The sequence below is a fragment of the Heterocephalus glaber genome, unplaced genomic scaffold (assembly GCF_053883595.1).
Source record: "Heterocephalus glaber isolate CG9 unplaced genomic scaffold, H.glaber_assembly_v1.0 deba00000546, whole genome shotgun sequence".
NCBI lineage: Eukaryota > Metazoa > Chordata > Mammalia > Rodentia > Bathyergidae > Heterocephalus > Heterocephalus glaber.
The window spans coordinates 2,155,060-2,174,440 of NW_028258147.1; the positions used below are offsets into that span (position 1 = coordinate 2,155,060).

The 19,381-nt window shown below is 36.9% G+C and overlaps 1 protein-coding gene across 1 annotated transcript in view; it reads left to right on the forward strand.

Moving 5' to 3' along the window:
* The window catches only part of Slc35b4 (solute carrier family 35 member B4), a 30,813-nt gene that overhangs the window by 5,724 nt on the left and 5,708 nt on the right, over positions 1 to 19,381 (forward strand). The window contains exons 3-9 of the mRNA XM_004856311.3: positions 2,234 to 2,336; positions 3,866 to 3,915; positions 14,427 to 14,508; positions 14,740 to 14,800; positions 16,390 to 16,499; positions 18,017 to 18,092; positions 18,747 to 18,822. Coding sequence (XP_004856368.1) covers positions 2,234 to 2,336; positions 3,866 to 3,915; positions 14,427 to 14,508; positions 14,740 to 14,800; positions 16,390 to 16,499; positions 18,017 to 18,092; positions 18,747 to 18,822 — 558 coding nt within the window. The remainder of the gene's footprint in view (positions 1 to 2,233; positions 2,337 to 3,865; positions 3,916 to 14,426; positions 14,509 to 14,739; positions 14,801 to 16,389; positions 16,500 to 18,016; positions 18,093 to 18,746; positions 18,823 to 19,381) is intronic.

A 19,381-nucleotide genomic window follows, 5' to 3' on the forward strand; every position in this document is an offset into this window, starting at 1 on the left:
TCGCATAATCCTTTGGAGAGTGACAGTCCTGTGTGAGTATATTCAAGTACTCAAATTAAAGCTCATCCTTGTTGATATTCTTTTGCTGCATTCCTGGACTACCTGCTATAGAAAGTCTGGCTGAATTTTGTTACTGATACTGCACTTTCAGATTTCTTAATGCAATGCCAAATGTTCTGAATACATTTTTGGTTCTCATTGGCTTTATTACCTGCATTAAGTCTTCTGCTTCTGCTGACCAGCATTTTCCTCTCAGTAAGGAGCCCCAACAGTTTCTAACTCTGTTGATCTTTTCCTGCCTCCTCCCACTAACTCATCCCATTCCCTCAACCACTAGCGTGGGTCAGAAACACATTCAGTATCATCATAACTTTTACAGTAGTATCCTAGCTGGCTGACCTCCCTGCCTTCCACCTGTTTATCCCTTTGAACTTCTACTGTTTAGCATGCCCCACTCCCTGTGGTTGCCATGTGTTCAGAATCAAACCCAGATGTCCCAACCTGCTCTTAAGGCTCGCCATGATCTTGACTGAAAAACCATACTCCTGTGTGTGTCCTGTTTATTGTGGCTCTGTTTCTTCGGTATGTAAAGCTGTAATCAAAATGTGTTCATGTCATTCATCCTCATCATCACTTTCTAGGCAGCCATATAGAGTAGTTGAGTTAATTACCCCAAAAGACCTTGATGAACTCTCTTTATCTCCCAATGGCACCTCTTCAAGCCAAGACTATGAGCTACAATGCTCTTATGTGCATGACACTATGTTCATTGTCAAGCTTCTCAAACTTTCCAGACTTTTAATATAGTCTTGGCTTTGTGGATGGACTTTTGTGGTCTGTAGCTCACATCTAACCACAACATAGAATAGGTTCTTGTCAGGGAACATAAGTTAGGATTCAGTGTTGTCATATTCTTCAAATGTGTAGAAATGGAAAATGATTAGGAATGTGTGTTCAAAGATCAACATTTCATGGAGAATATGGAACTACTTATTTACCTTTGGCCTGCATTCTTTAGCCTGTTAAGTATTTTTCTCATCTTGAATAAATTAGGTCGAACCATGAAGTTGCTGATATTCCATTCTTCTTGACCTACAAAAAGAAAAAAATGGCAAACTGATTTAAACTAATATATTTGAAAAAGATCTTGAATATTTCCTAGACAAATTCATTTATTTGTTCATAATTTATGTTTATTTGTATTTATCACTTTATCTTCTAAGTTACTGTGTTTACTGGAATTTCTTTTAGTTTTTGTTTTATTATAATTTTAAGATCTATAAACTTTCAAATAATATGAACCCTGTTTTTAAACACAAATCTATACAAGTAAAATGATGTCCTCATTAACTTGAATGCCATTGGTTTAGAATGTGGGGTAATTTTAACAGTTGTAGGCTGAAAGTAAGCCTTGATTTAGCAAATATTTTCTTTTCTTTTTTTTTTTTTTTGGTACGGGGGATCGAACTTGGGACCTTACACTTGCAAGGCAGGCGGCGGAACCACTGAGCTAAATCCCTGGCAGCAAATCTTTTCTTTAGAAATAGTGAAAAATCGGGCCGGGGATTTAGCTCAGTGGTTCTGCCGCCTGCCTCGCAAGTGCAAGGACCCAAGTTCGATCCCTGGTACCAAAAAAAATAAAAATTAAAAAAATTAAAAAATTTTAAAAAGAAATAATGAAAAATAATAGTATAAACAAGTGTAGGTCTGGAGATTTAGCTCAGTGGTGCCGCCGCCTGCCTTGCAAGTGCAAGGTCCCAAGTTTGATCTCCGGTACCAAAAGACCCAAAAAAACAAAACAAAAAAACCCACAACAGAAATAAGCATGTAGAGGAAATATTTGAGAGAATTAACCATTTTCAAGTTCTTCAGAGGTCTATCAAAATTATATACAAAGAATTAATATAAGACTTATCCATTCACTTTTAAAATACTCTATGGCTATCTATGAGTATCTATGGTTATTTCAAAAGAATAGTTTTAAGTTGCTATGTATACTTGAAAAACATTAGAATAGTGTTTCTTTGAACATATTCTGTAATTCTAATTTTTTCCATGTTTGGCTTTATAAAGTACTTTTATATGTACCTGGTATTCATGTGATAAGAGTGATAATAGTATTTTAATGTAGATGGAATAAACAATTTTTAAACCAAAAGTATATTTATCTTTCTATGCTTTTTTTTTTTAAATACTGGACTCTGTGTGATTTCCTGTTCTGTCTGCATTTCAGGTATTATGCTGTAATGGTAACCATGTTCTTCACTGTCAGCGTGGTGAACAACTATGCCCTGAATCTTAACATTGCCATGCCCCTGCATATGATATTTAGATCTGTAAGTGCTGTTGGCCACCCTGTGCATGTTCCTCTGGAAAGTGTAATTAAGCTGGTAGATTGAACAGATGAAAAAAAGTAGAAAGGCCTTAAAAAGTAAAGTCTAGGGGATAACAGTAGGTTTGCAAAAGCCAGGTATGGTGGTGCATGCCTCTAATCCCAGCATGCCTCTAATCCCAGCATGCAAGAGGCTGAGGCAAGAGAATCACAGATTTAAGGCCAGACTGAGCTACATAGCAAGTTCAGGACCAGCCTGGACTCTTATTACCTAAAATGTAATGAGTGATTAATAAAAACAGAGTTTCCTGGGAAACAAATTTAACTTTTACTTTCATTCATCTCACTGATTTTATATTCAAATTTGCTATTAATGGTATTTAACTTATTTCTTGTCACTTCTCATTTCTTACTCCAAAATTTACATTTACTTTTGGGACATGAAATAAGTACAGGTTAAATATCCCTTATCTGAAATGCCTTGAAACAGAAATGCTTTGGATTTTGGAATATTTGTATCTACATAATGAGATATCATGGAGGATGGGACCCAAATCTAAACATAGAACTTATGTATTTTCATATATAACTTATATGCATAGCCTGAAGGAAATTTTATATAATAGTTTTAATAATTCTGTTTGTAAAACTAAGTTTCATGGTGTGGAATTTTCCACTTGTAACATCATGTAGGGTCTCAAAACGTTTTGGATTTTGGAGCATCCGATTTTCAGATTTAGGATATTTAGCCTGTATTCCTTGTTTCTGATTTTTCCTTTTAAGCAGAGATGTGAGGTAATAAATGGAAATTCTTGAGGAACAGAATTTCTCCTTAAGCAGTACAGATTTTCTTCTTTGCCTAAGTATGGTGGTAGATCTCTCTGTACTTTGTATGAAAATAAGAACAGTTCCCAGAAGAGCAGGGATGACTTCAAGGGGTATGTAGGTAGGATTGCAGAAGAATGAAAAATGAGCAATGATTGGAATACTATTTCCATGTGGCCTGAGGTTTTTGTAAGATTGAATGTGCTAGTCCTGAAAAGACTTTCCCGAGCTAATTATAATTATTAAGGTGACCTTCAAGGCAATGAACACGTAGAAGACTTTCTATAAACATTTGTTGATTGATTGACATTTGCCCAGAGGAGAGAGGGACAATTGCATAACTTCTTAAATTAAGACTGGAGGTGGAGGAAGCTTATTCAAAGTCTTAGAAATTAGAGAGACAGAAATGTTGACAAAATAAGTCTATGGTATTATTTATTCCTATTAGCCGTAACTTCACTAAGATTGGTTATTGAGAATTAGTCATTTTTATTCTCATTGTCATCTCTTAAAGGTCTTATTATTTCATATGATACATTTTTATGGTCTAGGCTTTTTGCCATTATTAGAACAACTCAACCTTATTAATTGTTCATTCTAGCCTCCTTCATTCCATGTTTTTCCCTGTGTGCATGTTCATATTCACCTTGAATTATGTTAATTTTCTTTCCCTTGCATTAAAACTGTCACTGTTGTCCCCTTTTACAGGGCTCTCTAATTGCCAACATGATTCTAGGAATTATCATTTTGAAGAAAAGGTAGGCAATATCCTTCTTATTTTTTGTGTAGAAATGATATCCTGCACTACCATCCATAGACTAGGCACTTGAATTCCTTCTCCCACAGTGGTGATAAGTTTGCTCTTGGCCATTTACCTTATTTCTTAGTCCTTTCTCTAAAAATGATGCAGTTTCCTGAGGCAGTTGACCAGGCCACAGGCCCTACCTGTGGCTTTGGAGCAGCATCTTCTCTGTGTAGAACTGATTAGTTCTTGTCATCACTGAATCTCTAGTATCACACTAACCTATAAAACCAATTGATATAGAGCTTCACTGTGTGGTATGGTTATCACCAGCCATATGTGGCTATTAAATTTTTAAAATGAAATAAATTAAATGAATAGCTTCTCAGTCTCCATCACATTTTAAAAAAATTTATATATTAATTGGTACATTTTAGGTATACAGTACATTTGCATTTATCATTGGGTGTTTGTACCTGAACATGATGTATCTTAGTTCTTATTTTTTCCCCATTACCTGTGCGCCCTTCACCCCCACCACCCTTCCCTATTTACATAGACTTTGTTTCCATTTTTTTTTGTTTTCTTTCTCATACTTTTTCCTTTCCCTTCTTCCCTTTCCCCTTCCCCTCTCACCACCCCTACCCCTTTGGACCTTTTCCTATTTCAAATTATCAATTATTCGTTTTAATCATTTTCATCCTTATTTACACTTTCAGTTTCTCACACTAGAGAAACTATTCAGTATTTACACATGTGTGTCCTATTTATTTCACTTAAGAGTATGGCCTCAATATGCATCCGTTTAGCTATAAATGACTCTAGTTTCTCATTCTTTATGGCTGAGTAGTACTCCATTTTATTAAAAAACCACATCTTCTTTATCCAGTTTCCAGTTGATGGACAATTGGGCTGGTTCCAAGTTTGAGCTATTACAAACTGTGCTGCTATGAACATGGGTGCACATGTATCACTGTGGTATGATTCTTTTAATTCTTTTGGGAAGATAACCAGCAGGGGAATAGCTGGGTCAAATGGGACCTCTAGCCCTAGTTCTTTGAGGTTTCTCCATACTGATTTCCACAGTGATTGCACCAGTCTGCACTCGCACCAACAATAGAGAAGGGTTCCTTTCTCTCCACGCCCCCACCAGCATTTGTTATTGGTTGATTTCTTGATAGCAGCCATTCTTTGTGGGGTGAGGTGGAATCTCACTGTTGTTTTTATCTGCATCTCTTGAATGACCAGTGATGTTGAACATTTTTTCATATATTTATTTGCTGTTTTTACTTCTTTGTCTGAGAAATGTCTGTTCATTTTGGATGCCCATTTTTGAATTGGGTCTTTGAATTTGGGGGGGTCTGATTTTTTTCAGTTCTTTATATATTCTAGATAGTAGGCCTTTGTGTGAGGTACAGCTGCTAAAAATTTCTTCCCATATTGTAGGTTGTCTCTTAGCTCTGTTGGTAGTTTCTCTTGCAATGCAGAAGCTTTTTAATAAGATGAGATCCCAGTTGTTGATTCCTTGTGTTAGCTCCCGTGCTACTGAAGTTTTGTTCATAAAGTCTTTTCCTATGCCGATGTCATTGAGAGTTCTACCTAACTTATCTTCCAGCAAGTTTACTGTTTCTGTCTTGATATTTAGCTCTTTAATCCACTTCGATCTTAGTTTAGGGCATGGTGATAGGTATGGGTCTACTTTTAATCTTTGGCAGGTTGAAATACAGTTTTTCCAACACCATTTATTGAACAGGCCATCTTTTCTCCAATGAGGGTGATTGGCTCCTTTGTCAAAGATGAGGTGGCTGAGTATGTCTGGAGTTGTTTCTGCATCTTCTAATCTATTCCACTGATCCTCGGGTCTGTTTCTCTGCCAGTACCATGCTGTTTTTATCACAGTAGCTTTGTAGTATAGTTTCAAGTTGGGGATTGTGATACCCCCAGCCATGTCTCTGTTGCATAGAATTGCTTTTGCTATTCTAGGTCTCTTCTGGTTTCAAATGAATTTTTGGATTGTTTTCTCTAGTTTTGTGAAGTATATTGTTGGAATTTCAGTCAGCATTGCATTAAATCTATATAGTAGTTTAGGAAGTATGGCCATTTTCACTATATTGGTTCTTCCTACCCAGGAGCAAGGGATCTCTTTCCATTTTCTTATATCCTCCTCGATCTCCTTTTTCAGAGTGCTGTAGTTTTCATTGCAGAGGTCTTTTGCCTCCTTTGTGAAGTTGATTCCTAGATATTTCATTTTTTTGGATGCTATTGTAAAAGGAATTGTTTCCCTAATTTCTCTCTCAGTGAGTGTGTTATTTGTGTATAAGAAGGCTTATCGTTTTTTGAGTGTTGACCTTATATCCAGCTACTCTACTGAATCTGTCAATTAGGTGTAGAAGTCTTTTGGCCAAGTTTTTTGGGTCTTCCATGTAAAGTATCATATCATCAGCAAATAATGACAGTTTCACTTCTTCCTTTCCTATCTTTATTCCTTTTATTTCTTTCTCTTGTCTAATTGCTGTGGCTAATGTTTCCAGAACTATATTGAACAGAAGTGGTGACAGTGGGCATCCTTGTCTTGTTCCTGATTTTAGCATGAAAGTTTTCAATTTTTGACCATTTAGTATGATGTTGGCTTTTGGTTTTTCATAGATAGCCTTAATCAGGTTGAGATAAAGACCTTCTATTCCAGTTTTCTGTAGCATTTTTATCATGAATGGGTGCTGGATTTTGTCAAATGCTTTTTCTGCATTTATTGAGATTATCATATGGTTTTTGTCCTTGACTCTGTTAATATAGTGTATTACATTTATTGATTTAGGAATGTTGAACCATCCTTGCATCCCTGGGATAAATCCGACTTGGTCAAGGTGTATAATCTTTTTGATGACCCTCTGTATTCTGTTTGCCAGTATCTTGTTGAGGATTTTTGCATCAATGTTCATTAGGGAGATTGGTCTGTAGTTCTCTTTTTGGGTTGGGTCTTTCCCTGGTTTTGGGATCAAAGTAACACTTGCTTCCAGGAAAGAATTTGGAAGCCTTGCTTCCCTTTCAATTTCCTTGATGAGCTTAAAGAGTAATGGCAATAGTTCTTCTTTAAACGTCTTGTAGAATTCAGTGAAGCCATCAGGACCTGGGCTTTTCTTTGTTGGTAAATTTTTTATTACATTTTCAGTTTCACTCATTGTTATTGGGGTGTTTAGAATTTCTATATCTTCTTCACTTAACATTGGCAATTTGTATGTATCTAGGAATCTGTCCATTTCTTCTGTGTTTTCCATTTTATTAGAGTACAGGTTCTCAAAGTAGGTATTAATGATCCTCTGAATTTCTGCTGGATCTGTTGTGGCTTCACCTTTTTCATTCTTAATTGCATGGATTTGAGCCTTTTCTTTCCTTTTTTTGATAAGCTTGGCTAAAGGTTTATCAATTTTATTTATTCTTTCAAAAAACCAGCTCTTCGATTCATTGATTTTTTTGTATCCTTCTCTTAGTCTCCATTGTATTGATTTCTGCTCATATCTTTATAATTTCCTTTCTTCTAAGAGCTTTGGGTTTGTTATGATCTTCTTTTTCTAGGAGCTTGAGGTTCTGCATTAGGTTATTTAACTGAGTTCTCTCTGTTGTCCTAATATGGGCATTCACTGCTATGAATTTCCCACATAGAACTGCTTTCATTGTGTCCCACAGATTCCTGTATGTTGTACTGGCATTATCATTTACTTGTAGAAACTGCCTAATTTCTTCTTTAATTTCCTCTGTGACCCATTGGTTGTTCAGGAGGGTGTTATTCAATTTCCATGTGTTTGTGGGTGTTTTGCGGTTTCTTATGTTATTGATCTCCAATTTTATTGCACTATGGTCTGATAATATACAGGGGATAACTTCAATTCTTTTACATTTACTTAGATATGCCCTATGAGCTAACATGTAATCTATTTTGAAGAATGACCCGTGTGCAGCTGAAAAGAATGTGTATTCTGATTTTGTGGGGTGGAACATTCTATAAACATCTATTAAGTCCATTTGTTCAATAGCTTGGTTCAGTTCTAGAATTTCATTGTTAATTTTTTTCCTAGATGATCTGCCTATTTGTGATAGAGGGATGTTGAGGTCCCCCTCAACAGTTGTGTTATTGTTTATTTGGTTTTTCATGTCCATTAATACTTGTTTTGTAAGTTGGGGGCATTCGTATTTGGTGCATAAATATTTAGGATTGTCATCTCTTCCTCTTGGATTGTTCCCTTCACAAGGATGTAGTGACCATCTTTGTCTCTCTTAATTAGTTTTGGTTTGAAATCTACTTTGTCTGCAAATAAGATTGCTACCCCTGCTTTTTTCTGGGATCCTGTCATGTGGAGAACTGTTTTTCATTCTTTTACTTTCAGTCTATGAATTTCCTTTTGAGTAGGTGTGTTTCTTGTACACGGCATATTACTGGGTTTTGCTTCTTAATCCATTCTGTCAGTCTGTTTCTTTTGATTGGTGAATTGAGGGCATTAACATTGATAGTTATAATTGAGAGATATTGACTCATCCTTGTCATGATGTTTTACTGTTGTTGGCTCTTTTCTTATTTTTCCCCCTTTCCCTTTAGTGCCTTACCCTGCGTGGTGTCTTCTCTCTGTTGGCCCTCATGGAGTTGTGACCTTCATTGTCTTTTTCTAGGATACTGCATAAAATTGTTTGGAGTGCTGGTTTGGTGTTCATGAAATTTCTCAGGTGTTCTTTGTCGTGAAAGTATCTAATTTCCCCATCAATTTTGAAAGATAATTTTGCCTGACACAACAGTCTAGGTTAGAAGTTATTTTCTTTTAGGGCTTGAAATACTTCACTCCAGGCTCTCCTTGATTTGAGGGTTTGTGTTGAGAAATCTGCCATGATTCTGATGGGCTTTCCTTTATAGGTGATTTGTTTCTTTTCTCTAACTGCCTGTAGAATTTTGTTCTTCTGTTCGGTTTCTGGGATCTTGACTATTATATGCCTAGGTGTAGATTTTTTTGATCGTTGCTGGGTGGAGTTCTATATGCCACACTTATCTGTGTGTCCAATTCTCCACCTCTGTCTGGGAAGTTTTCTACTATTACTTCTGTGAACAGTTTTTTTACGTCAATTGTACTTTCTCCTGTTTTTTCGTGGACTCCTATCAGTCTTATGTTATTCTTCTTTGCATCGTCTAGCAGCTGTTGGATTGATTTCTCATGGTCCCTTACTATCTTAAGAAATCTCTGTTTTCATGGTCCTTAACTGCGATCCTGTCTTCTATATCTGATATTCTGTCTTCAGATTCTCTTAGTCTGCTCTGCATGCTTTCAATAGAGTTTTTAATCTCCTGAATATCTGTTTGAATCTGTTTCATGGATTCCATTTCTTTCTTATGTTGGGTGATCATGGTTTCCATTTCTTTCTTATGCTGGGCATTCTTTGCTTCCAGCATGTTTCTGATCTCATCTATTTTCTTGTCTGTTTCTGCTCTAGAGCCTCTAATCATGTCTTTCACTCTACTCACCATCTCAGTATTTATCTGGGAGATAATTTCTGCTTTGAATTTTTCCAGAGCCTCATGCATCTGCTTTGTTACTTCCTGTGCTATCAGTTCAGGGTGTCCAGGTGGTTGATTATCCGACTTTTCCACCTCATTTCCCCCAGGATTTCCTTTTTGTGGCATGGAAGCCTGCATTTGTGGCTTGCTTAAATGTCTTCTCATTTTTGTTTTTGGTACTGTTCTTGGTTTAATTCCTGGGTTGATATTTCAAAATTGCTTAATGCAGGTATCTTTATTGCTTGTGTTTAAAACCCTTGTGGAATGATTGCTTTTCAGAAGTGTCTTCCAGATATGGCTTGTTTAGGTTTTGAGGCTCTAATGACTCTGAGGCTATTTTATTTTCCTTATACCAGGAAGGAAAACTGATTAGATCAATCACAACATGTTAGGCCAAAAGCACAGCTTAGAAAATGATAATTTGTGGTAGTTATTAATCTTATCACATTTAACTATGTGAAGTATAATCCCCTGTGCCTCTGTAGTGAGGGACCAGGTAGCAGAAGAGCCAGAAGGCGGGGTGTGTGTGTGTGTGTGTGTGTGTGTGTGTGTGTGTGTGTGTGGAATTGGGCCTTGCAAGTGCCTGCGCGTCTAAGGAGCACGGGATCAAGGTGGGGCTCCAAGCCGTTCCCGGGACCTCACTGTGCCGTGGGCAGGAACCAGAACACAGCTGAGGAGGCTCATGCTTGGCCAACCTGCAGAGAAAAGCTCCAGATGAAGGCGGGACTCCAAGCCCCTTCATCACATTTTAACCATTCAGTAGGCACATGTGACCAGTGATGACCGTACTGAGGAGCACAGACAGGGAACATGTCCAGCATGTACAGAAAGAAGTTCTGACAGTTCTGACAGTTGTATTTAAGATGGTACTTATCAGTGCAATGTAATGAACTAGGGAATAACCATGCTTAATAAAAAGAAAATTCTTGACAGAAGCCCACATGATCAAGAAGATGGAATGAAAAAGAGCAGGATTTTTCTTTGTGACTGCCACCAGTGGCTCTCTCTGGGGTAGGAGTGGGGAGTTTCCTAACTCTGGGATGCCTTTTCAAAGTTTTGGTCTCCTACCTTCATTCTGAGCCTGACCCCTCACTGCCAAGGAAGAGGAACACTGGGGAGAGACGGCACATACAATCTGGGAAATTTCTCAGGGAAAGTTAATTCACTATCAGGACCAGAATTGGACATGTTCATACTAATTTCTTAATGTGTTCAGTCCCAGCCTTTGTATTAGAACTCTGTAACAGTTTGGAAAATAACTGTCAATTTAGAGTAGAGGAATCTATAATTTTTAAATAATAAAGACTGTGTCATAAAAAGCACCGTAGCCCTGCCTGACTGGGCTCTTGTATGGACCCGTTATCTCCTGAGATAAGTACCCTTAGAATTGATTTCTTTCATCTAGATTCTATATGTTTATACATACATAGGTAATGATTGGATTTGTTGTATGGTCCAAGGTGATCATTGTGCTTCTCAGTAGCATAGAATTCACACTGGGACAGACCTTTGGTCCCTCACAACCTGTGATTTTAGTTGTAACAGGGATACAAAAGGATATATCATAAAAAGAATCGTATCCTCCTGATACTACCTCAAGATGTTAGGGCCTTTTTTCAAACATGTTTCCTCTAAGAATTTCTTTTGAATTTGTCATCTTGATTCTAAGCCTTTTGAGTCCCTTTTCTATGTGTCACTCGTACAGCGGGAATTTCTGTAAGGTAACTAATACAGTGAATTAGCAACCTATCACTTTTTATTTATCTTGAGTAGCAGACCCTCAGGTTCATAGTGTACTCCTAATTCCAGGATTTAAAGGCCAAATGTGTATTTTCCTTAACTATGCCCTCTGTTATTTTTTGTTCTGAGTTGTAAAATTCTTCATCTTGATCTTTCCAGATTGAAGAGATTTGATTTTTTTTTTTTTTTTTTGGTACTGGAGATCAAACTTGGGTCCTTGTGCTTGCGAGGCAGGCGGTGGAACCACTGAGCTAAATCCCCAGCCTAGATTTGATATTTTTTATGTGTACACCAGCAGTATCTACATCCTCACTCCACCTGTCTTCTCTTGGCCCTTTCTCTGCTTGGTCCTCCTGGTCCTTTCTCTGCTTCTTAGCCAGTTCCATCTACCTTTTATGAGTTACTGTGACCAAATGATATAGTATGTTTGAGTAGAAAAAAATAACGGTTCATTTTATGTGTTTAATTTCTTTTAATCCTTTCCTTGCTTGATCACCAGGAATCTGAGGATATACTGACACTGTTTTAATTAATGTGAAATGGCAGTGTTCCTTCCATAGTTCTATAAATTGAATATTTCTTCCTTTTTCCTACTGTGCAAACATTTAAAAACAGTATTTAAGATAGGGAGTTTTTATTAGTTTATGTTTGCAGCACATGAAGTTTACATTCATCTTGAGTAGGTGCATGTATGTAACACAGCTTGTTTCTTTTTTTAATCCCCTTGCCCTTCCCACACTCTTCCCTCCCTCCTCCTCTAAATCCCCCTGATCCCATTTTCATTTTTGTTATTATTCTTAGTTCATGTATGTGACATATTATGTTTACATTCATTGTGGGTATTTGGTACCTGTACATAGCATTTCATAAATCTTCTTCCTTCCTCTTCTTCCTTTCCCCCTCTTCATCAGTCTCCTGGACCCCTTGCCAATTGCAAGAGATGGATCCCCTTGTTTCCTTCTATCCATCCTTTATTTTGCTCTTTGTACTTTGCCTTACTCAATTGAGAGATGCCATATGATGTTTAAGCTAGTGTGTCTGATTTATTTCACTCAACATTGTATTTTCCAGGTGCATCCCTTTTCTTACAGATGTCTCAAGTTTGTTTCTTTATAGCCAAGCAGTACTCTTGTTCCATTCATCTTTTGATGGGCATAGAGGCTGTTTCCTAGCTACTATCAATTGTGTTAAATATTATAAATGTTCATAAACATTGGTGTGCATATATTACCTTAGTATGATGTCTTTAGCTCTTTGGGGAAGATGCCTAGAGGAGGACTAGTTGAACATGGAATTTCTAATTTTAGTTTTTTAAAGAAATCTCCATACTGATATCCATAATGGTTGAACTAGTTTATATTCCCAGCAACAATGTAGGAGGGTTCCTTTTACACCACACCCATGCCAGTATTTGTTATTCTTTGACTTCTTGATGGTTGCCATTCTTACTGGTATAAAATGAAATGTTAGTGTTGTTTTAATTTGCATTTCTCCAATGGCCAGTGATGTTGAACATTGTTTCATATGTTTGTTGACCATTTATATTTCTTCTTCTGGGAAGTCTCTATTCATTTTACTTGCCCATTTCTTAGTTGGGCCTTTTATTTTGAGTGATCTAATTTTTTTGAATTCTTTATAGATTCTAAATATTAGTCCTCTGTCTGAGAAATAGGCAAAATTTTTTTCCCATTTTGTAGGTTGTCTCTTCACTAATTGATTTCTTTGCTGTACAGAATATTTTTAATTTGACATAATCTCATTTGTTGATTCTTGTTATTATTTCTTGTGTATTTGGAGTTGTGTTCAAAAAGTCCTTGCTTAAGGGGAAGGAAGTGGGAGGGCTAGGGGAAAGGATAGAAGGGAATGGGATTAATAGGAGAAAATGGAAAAATAGGAACAAAATCTTTGTAAATAGGGAGGACTGGAGGGGTTGAAGGGAGGGCTGGGCAAGGGTGAAAAATAAGAACCAAGAGAGACTATGTACAGGTGCAAATTTCCAATGATGAATGTCATTATATTGTATACCTAAAATGTACCAATGATTAGAATGAATAATCGATAATGTAAAATAGGAAGAAAAGGTCCAAAGGGGTAGGGGTAGTGGGAGGGGCAGGGGAAAGGAAAGAAGGGAAAGGAAAAAATGATGAGAAATGGAAAAAATGGAAATAAAGTCTTTGTAAATAGGGAAGGGTGGAGGGGGTGAAGGGAGGGCTAGGAATGGGGAAAAAATAAGAACCAAGATGCATTATGTAAAGGTACAATTCCCAATGAGAAATGTAATTGTGTTGTATACCTACAATGTACCAATAAAAGAATTTAATACAAAAAAAAAAGTCCTTGCTTACACCTGTGACTTCAAATGTTTTACCTACTTTATCTTCCAGTAGATTCAATGTTTCTATTTTACTGTTTAGATATTTGATCCATTTTGATTTTAGTATATAGGTCCAGCTTCAATTTTCTACACATACATAGCCAATTTTCCCAGCACCATTTGTCAAATGGGCAATGTTTCCTCCAGTGTATGTTTTTGGCTTCTTTGTCAAAGACCAAATAGCTGAATATGTCAAGGGATCTTACTGGATCCTCTCTTCTGTTCCATTGATCCACATGCCTATTTTTGTGCCAGTACTATACTGTTTTTATCACTGTTGCTTTGCAGTATAGCTTGAAGTCAGGTAATATGATGCCTCCTGCTTTGTTCTTACTGCCCAAAATTGCTTTTGCTATTTTGGGTCTCTTCTGTTTCTATATGAGTTTTAGGATTGTTTTCTCTAGTTCTGTGAAGAATGCTGTCAGAGAATTTTTTTAAAAAAATATCTTCTCCAGAGAATGGGCAATTTAATAATTTCCTGACTATTGAATTCTGCTTCTGTACCTCGCAATCTTTGCTTCTTGAGTGGTGGGTGTCTTATGACTCAGGGTTGAGCCCCCTTGAGACAAGAAAAGCTGTAAATACCAGTTAAGACTGGGCTAGGCTCGCATTTGGATTCTTGAGTGTACAGTGCAGTGTCATTTCTGGTCCATATCTCTTTCTATTTTTGTTTTCTGTTAAAAGAAACTATTTTAACCAACCCCAAGGAAAGATGTTTCGAAACTAATCAGGGTCCTGTTTCCTTCATGTACATGGCTGTGTGGACTCTAAGAAGTTAGTGCCTTGGTCACGTTGTAGTGATTTATATCTGACTATAACTATCATTTGGAAATGTGTATCTGTGTTTTGCTAAAATGTTTTTGTTCTTTTTTTGCAGATATAGTATATTCAAATATACCTCCATTGGCCTGGTGTCTGTAGGGATATTTATTTGCACTTTCATGTCAGCAAAGCAAGTGGTAAGAATCAGCTCACAAATCATTTATATTCACTAATTGCCATTAAGGCCCAGTTATCGGGCACTTATTAATAATAAAACAAATCAAAATGCTCATGTAATACTGTAGAAGGACTCAGATCTCTGAAGGAGAAGAGTAGAGGGAAATGGATAACATAAATATTTCTCTTGTATCTCAGCACATTTCATGTAGTTCTGGTCTTTGTACCTAGTATATTTTCTTATTTCCTAGACTTCCCAGTCCAGCGCGAGTGAGAATGATGGATTCCAGGCATTTGCATGGTGGTTACTAGGCAAGTACAGTAATTATAATAAAGCTAACTGCCTCGGCAGTTGTGTTTGCTTGGTTTTCTCCTAAGGGAGATGTTTCTTGGCAAGAAACTTCAGCTAAACAAATTATGCCATGGAAGAAAAGGGCACCTGGGATCATATATCTTGGAACTGTAGTGTTCAAGAAATGAGAAAAGAAAATGTCCACAGCTCAGGAAGTGGATCCATGTTTTTCTTTGTCACCATTGGCATAGAAAGAAAAGTGTGTGTCTCCTTGCCCATCACACTCTTTAAAAGCAGTGCATGGGGTCTTCTCCATTCCTTCATTACCTTTACTAAGTGGAAGCATTCTGCAAAGGAAGGGCACATTAGAGCCACTGGCTGTTTAAATTTCCAAAGGGCCCATTTCTAAATCTTAGATTTAGTTTCTTTGTAGGTTAGCTGTTCTGTATGACAGTGTTTCCAAATCTATTTGATCATCAGAATCTCCTGGGGAATTTTTTAAAATATAAGTATCTCTGTGTGGAATTAAGTAGACAATTTCTGTAGAGGCTTCTTCTCACCCTGTATGATTTGGAGAGGAGTCTCTTCCTAATGCTTTCAGTAATAACAAGAACAGATTGACACTGACCAAGTGCGAGAGAGACAGCAATGAAAGAACTATGTTCTCCTTACTTCTTGGCTTTGTAGAATGCTGTTTTTAACATGCAAAGATCTTTATGAGCTATTAGAAAAATACTTTAACCTAAGGAGAAAAATTTCCAAAGATTATAAGCATATAATTCATGGAGAAAAATATTGCAATCTAATAATTCTACATTCACCTGCACTAGGCATCAAAGAAACGCAAATTAAACCCAAAATACAATATTTCTTTATTTTTGGCCTATCATTTTGGTAAAATGATAAATGATTATTCTCATTGCTGCTGAGGATGCAGTAAGACAGCCATTTTTGTATCAACCATTGGAAGTATACATTGACACAGCCTTCCTAGAAAAATATTGTATATTGAGTTTTTAAAATGTCTACCACCAGACTGAGGATTTAGCTCAGTGGTTCTGCCACCTGCCTCGCAAGCACAAGGTCCCGAGTTCCATCCCTGGTACCAAAAAAAAATTAAATAAAGTAAAATAAAATAAAATGTCTACAACCTTGGACCCAGTAATTCCATTTATAAGATTATATCCTAAGGAAATAATTAACATTTTGTTTAGAGATTTGTGTACAAGAATATATATTTTAATGATGAGATAATCTAACCATTCTGATTGTAAGACATTTAAGTATGTCACAGCCACATGATAAGAATAATATGCAGTCATTCACATTTTAAAAAAAATTTATTGAAGGAAAAATGCAGGAAAACATAAGAAAAGCAAGATATAAAATTATGTATAAAATATGATCATTAGTATAGAAATATGTACATAAATGTAGAAAACTATAAAGGGCTGAATGGTGGAATTGTAGAGATTTTTATTTATTTTTAAAATTTCAAATATGTTCTATAGTGAATTATATTTATAAAAGTAAATAATAAGTGTTCTTTAAGAAAATGTCTAGAAATTAGTAAGTGCAGGCACCTTGTAACTTGATATTTGTTTTATAGGCATTGGTGCACTGACTTTTGCTCTTCTGATGTCAGCAAGGATGGGTATATTCCAAGAGACTCTATACAAGCAATTTGGGAAGCATTCTAAGGAGGCTTTATTTTATAATGTAAGCAACTTCTTGAATCTGGGGAAGTTGAAAAATCCTGCATTGTAATATGTTATTTCCAGTGAATTTCTGATGTAGTTGAAGGATCAGTTTGTTGTCAGTAAACAGCTTGAGACCCACAGACTGACATACCTTTGATAGGGTGCTAATGTGCAATCAGAGACAGTTGCCTATAGGAGGTGATCATCATCAACCAATATGAATAAAATGTCTGTTAACCAGGAGCAACCCCAAGGGTCAAAGAACCCTAACCTGCATCTTCCTTGTAGATGAAATCAGGAAACCTGCAAGGGAAAAATGAATCCCAAAAGCAATAGGCCGAGGGTATGTGTACAGACAGATGGCTGTTGGATAGTTTGGGGAGGTCGGGGTCAAGAGGCGTAAGTCTCCCAGATAAGCTTTATTCGTTTGAGAGAATGTAATTAATTATATGAGCTTTGTTTTCTTTTCTTTTCTTTTTTTTTTAGTACGGAGGATTGAACTTTTGTCCTTGCGCTTGCGCAGCAGGCGGCGAAACCACTGAGCTAAATCCCCGGCCCTGAGCTTTGTTTTCAGCTGCTCATCTAGCACCATTTCCTCTAACTTTCCTCTGTCTCCTCTCTCTTTGCCATTGAATATACCAGAACCTAACTAAAGTTCAGAGTGAGGTAGTTGCCTCGATGCGCAGTTCCCCCAGGGATTCCATTACTGTTGACTTTTTGTACTACAGTTGCAAATAAGCAGTCTGAGAGATTTAATTGGAGCTATAGTATGTGGCTGGGAATTTTTTAAAGTAAACATTTTATTAGGTTTCAATATTTTATTTAGAACAATACCAGGCTCATAGTAACTGCTCAGTATTAACTGTGACACATTGTTACTTTTTTTTTTGTATTACTAGAGATCAAACTCAGACCTTGCACTTGGAAGGCAGGGACGGTGCCACTGAGCTAAATCCCCAGCCCCTCATTGTTACTATTGAGGTGGTGTAGGGGGTGAGTGGTTTTTGTCATGCATCTCAGTCTTATATATTTGTCTTTTTCCTTTTCAAGTTGTTCTGAGTCTTGTCTTCATTTCTTTTTCCCTGGCCTTGTATTGTCCTCATATCTCTTTCCTACTAGCTTTTTAAATTTTCTTGAAATCTGCCTCTGCTTTCTTTGTAATTTTAAAGTCCATTATCTTTGTTTAACCTGTCTCAGAAATAATAAAAGATAGCAAATCCTTTTTGACAGAATGACTATGTATTTAAGTTTCCTGTTCCTTTTTCTTGAGGAAAGGATGCTTTGCTTTGCTTTGTCTGTGATACTTTGCTTTGATTTGTGTGTGGTGGCCATCAGACTTACAAAGACAAGAACCATACTTTAGGGTTGATATCATGCCATATAATGTCACGTATACAGGGGCATGAGACACATTTAACTTAGTAACTCTAACTTCCTTTTCTTTGTATCACTTATTAAACAATTTATATAACTTTTAGTCATTGTAAAACTGCTGTAATAATTCTGTAATGTTTTGCATACGGTTTCTTCCCACAGCATGCCCTTCCACTTCCTGGTTTCATCTTCTTGGCTTCTGATATTTATGACCATGCAGTTCTATTCAATAAGTCTGGTGAGTTTAGAATTATATGATAGAACTACCTGCCAGTTTCTAAATCAGACCTTCAGTTTTACTTTTAACTTGGTCAAAGTTTTTTTCACATTCTTATCTAAATATCCTGTCCCTCCTTCAAAGTCTGCCTTCCAGGAATAGGGATAGTGTCATTAATGAGTAGATGCAACAGCAAAAGCTTTCACAGGCACTTTTCCTTTATTTGCAAATCAAGTAAAAGAATATTTTCAAATTTTCTCTTTTGCTTTGGAATTTGTGTGTTTGGATTTGAACATGCAATGTTAAATGTTTTGAGAATGCAAGTAAATAGTAGCTGCACACACGACAGGGACTAGAGCCCTGTGAAATAGGGCAGCAGTCCAGCTCTCCTTGGTTCAGTTCATCCTTTTCTGCCATGGGAGGCAGAGCTGCTCACAGATCCAGGCTGCCTGGGCACCAAGCAAAGCTGGAGCAGTGCGATGACAGGTCTTACTTCCTTGTTACTGGTTAGATAGGCACCAAGTTTAGCTGTCAAAATGTGACATTGGGGCTTAGAAGGTGGCTTGGCTAGCATGGACAAGGCCCTGGGTTTCATCCCCAGCCCTGTGATGATGGTGGTGGTGGTGGTGGTGGTGGTGGTGACGCAATATAACAATGTCCTCTCAATCTTTGCAGAACGATATCAACTTCCGGTGATTGGTGTGACAGCCCCCATCATGTGGTTCTACCTGTTCATGAATGTTGTCACGCAGTATCCTTTGGACCCCTTTATCATATTTATGTCTTCTACCCTGTTATTTTGACATAGGAATGTTTATTCTTTTCTTCTAATAGTGTGAGGAAATGAGTCCGATTTTTGCCTTGATTTTTTTTCTGCAGTCAGTGGGAGACAGATATCCTTGAGAAAGCTTCTTTGCAGAATGCAAAAGAGACTGGTTAGGTACAGTAGGTCAGTAAGTCACAGAGCAGCCGGGAAGAAATGCTCCAAGTGAAAATGGAGGAGCCCACTGATTGGTTAAAAACTAGTATATGACACCAATGATCTGTGATTTTTACCTGAGGTTTTCCAGTATTCAAGTATATTTCCAATTGGCACAAGCTGCCACAAAGTTCTGAAAGAAATCTCAAATTAACAGAGACTTAATTTATTAAACAAATAATTTGAATAGCCTGAAGTTCATTGTATGTCTCTTACATGGAGAAACAGTGATACTAACCTCATTCCTTTAAAAATCATCTTAAGGATTTGCCAAAAAATTCTTTTAGTAGGAGGGGGCAAAGGAGCCGAGGACAAGACAAAATAAAGGTGA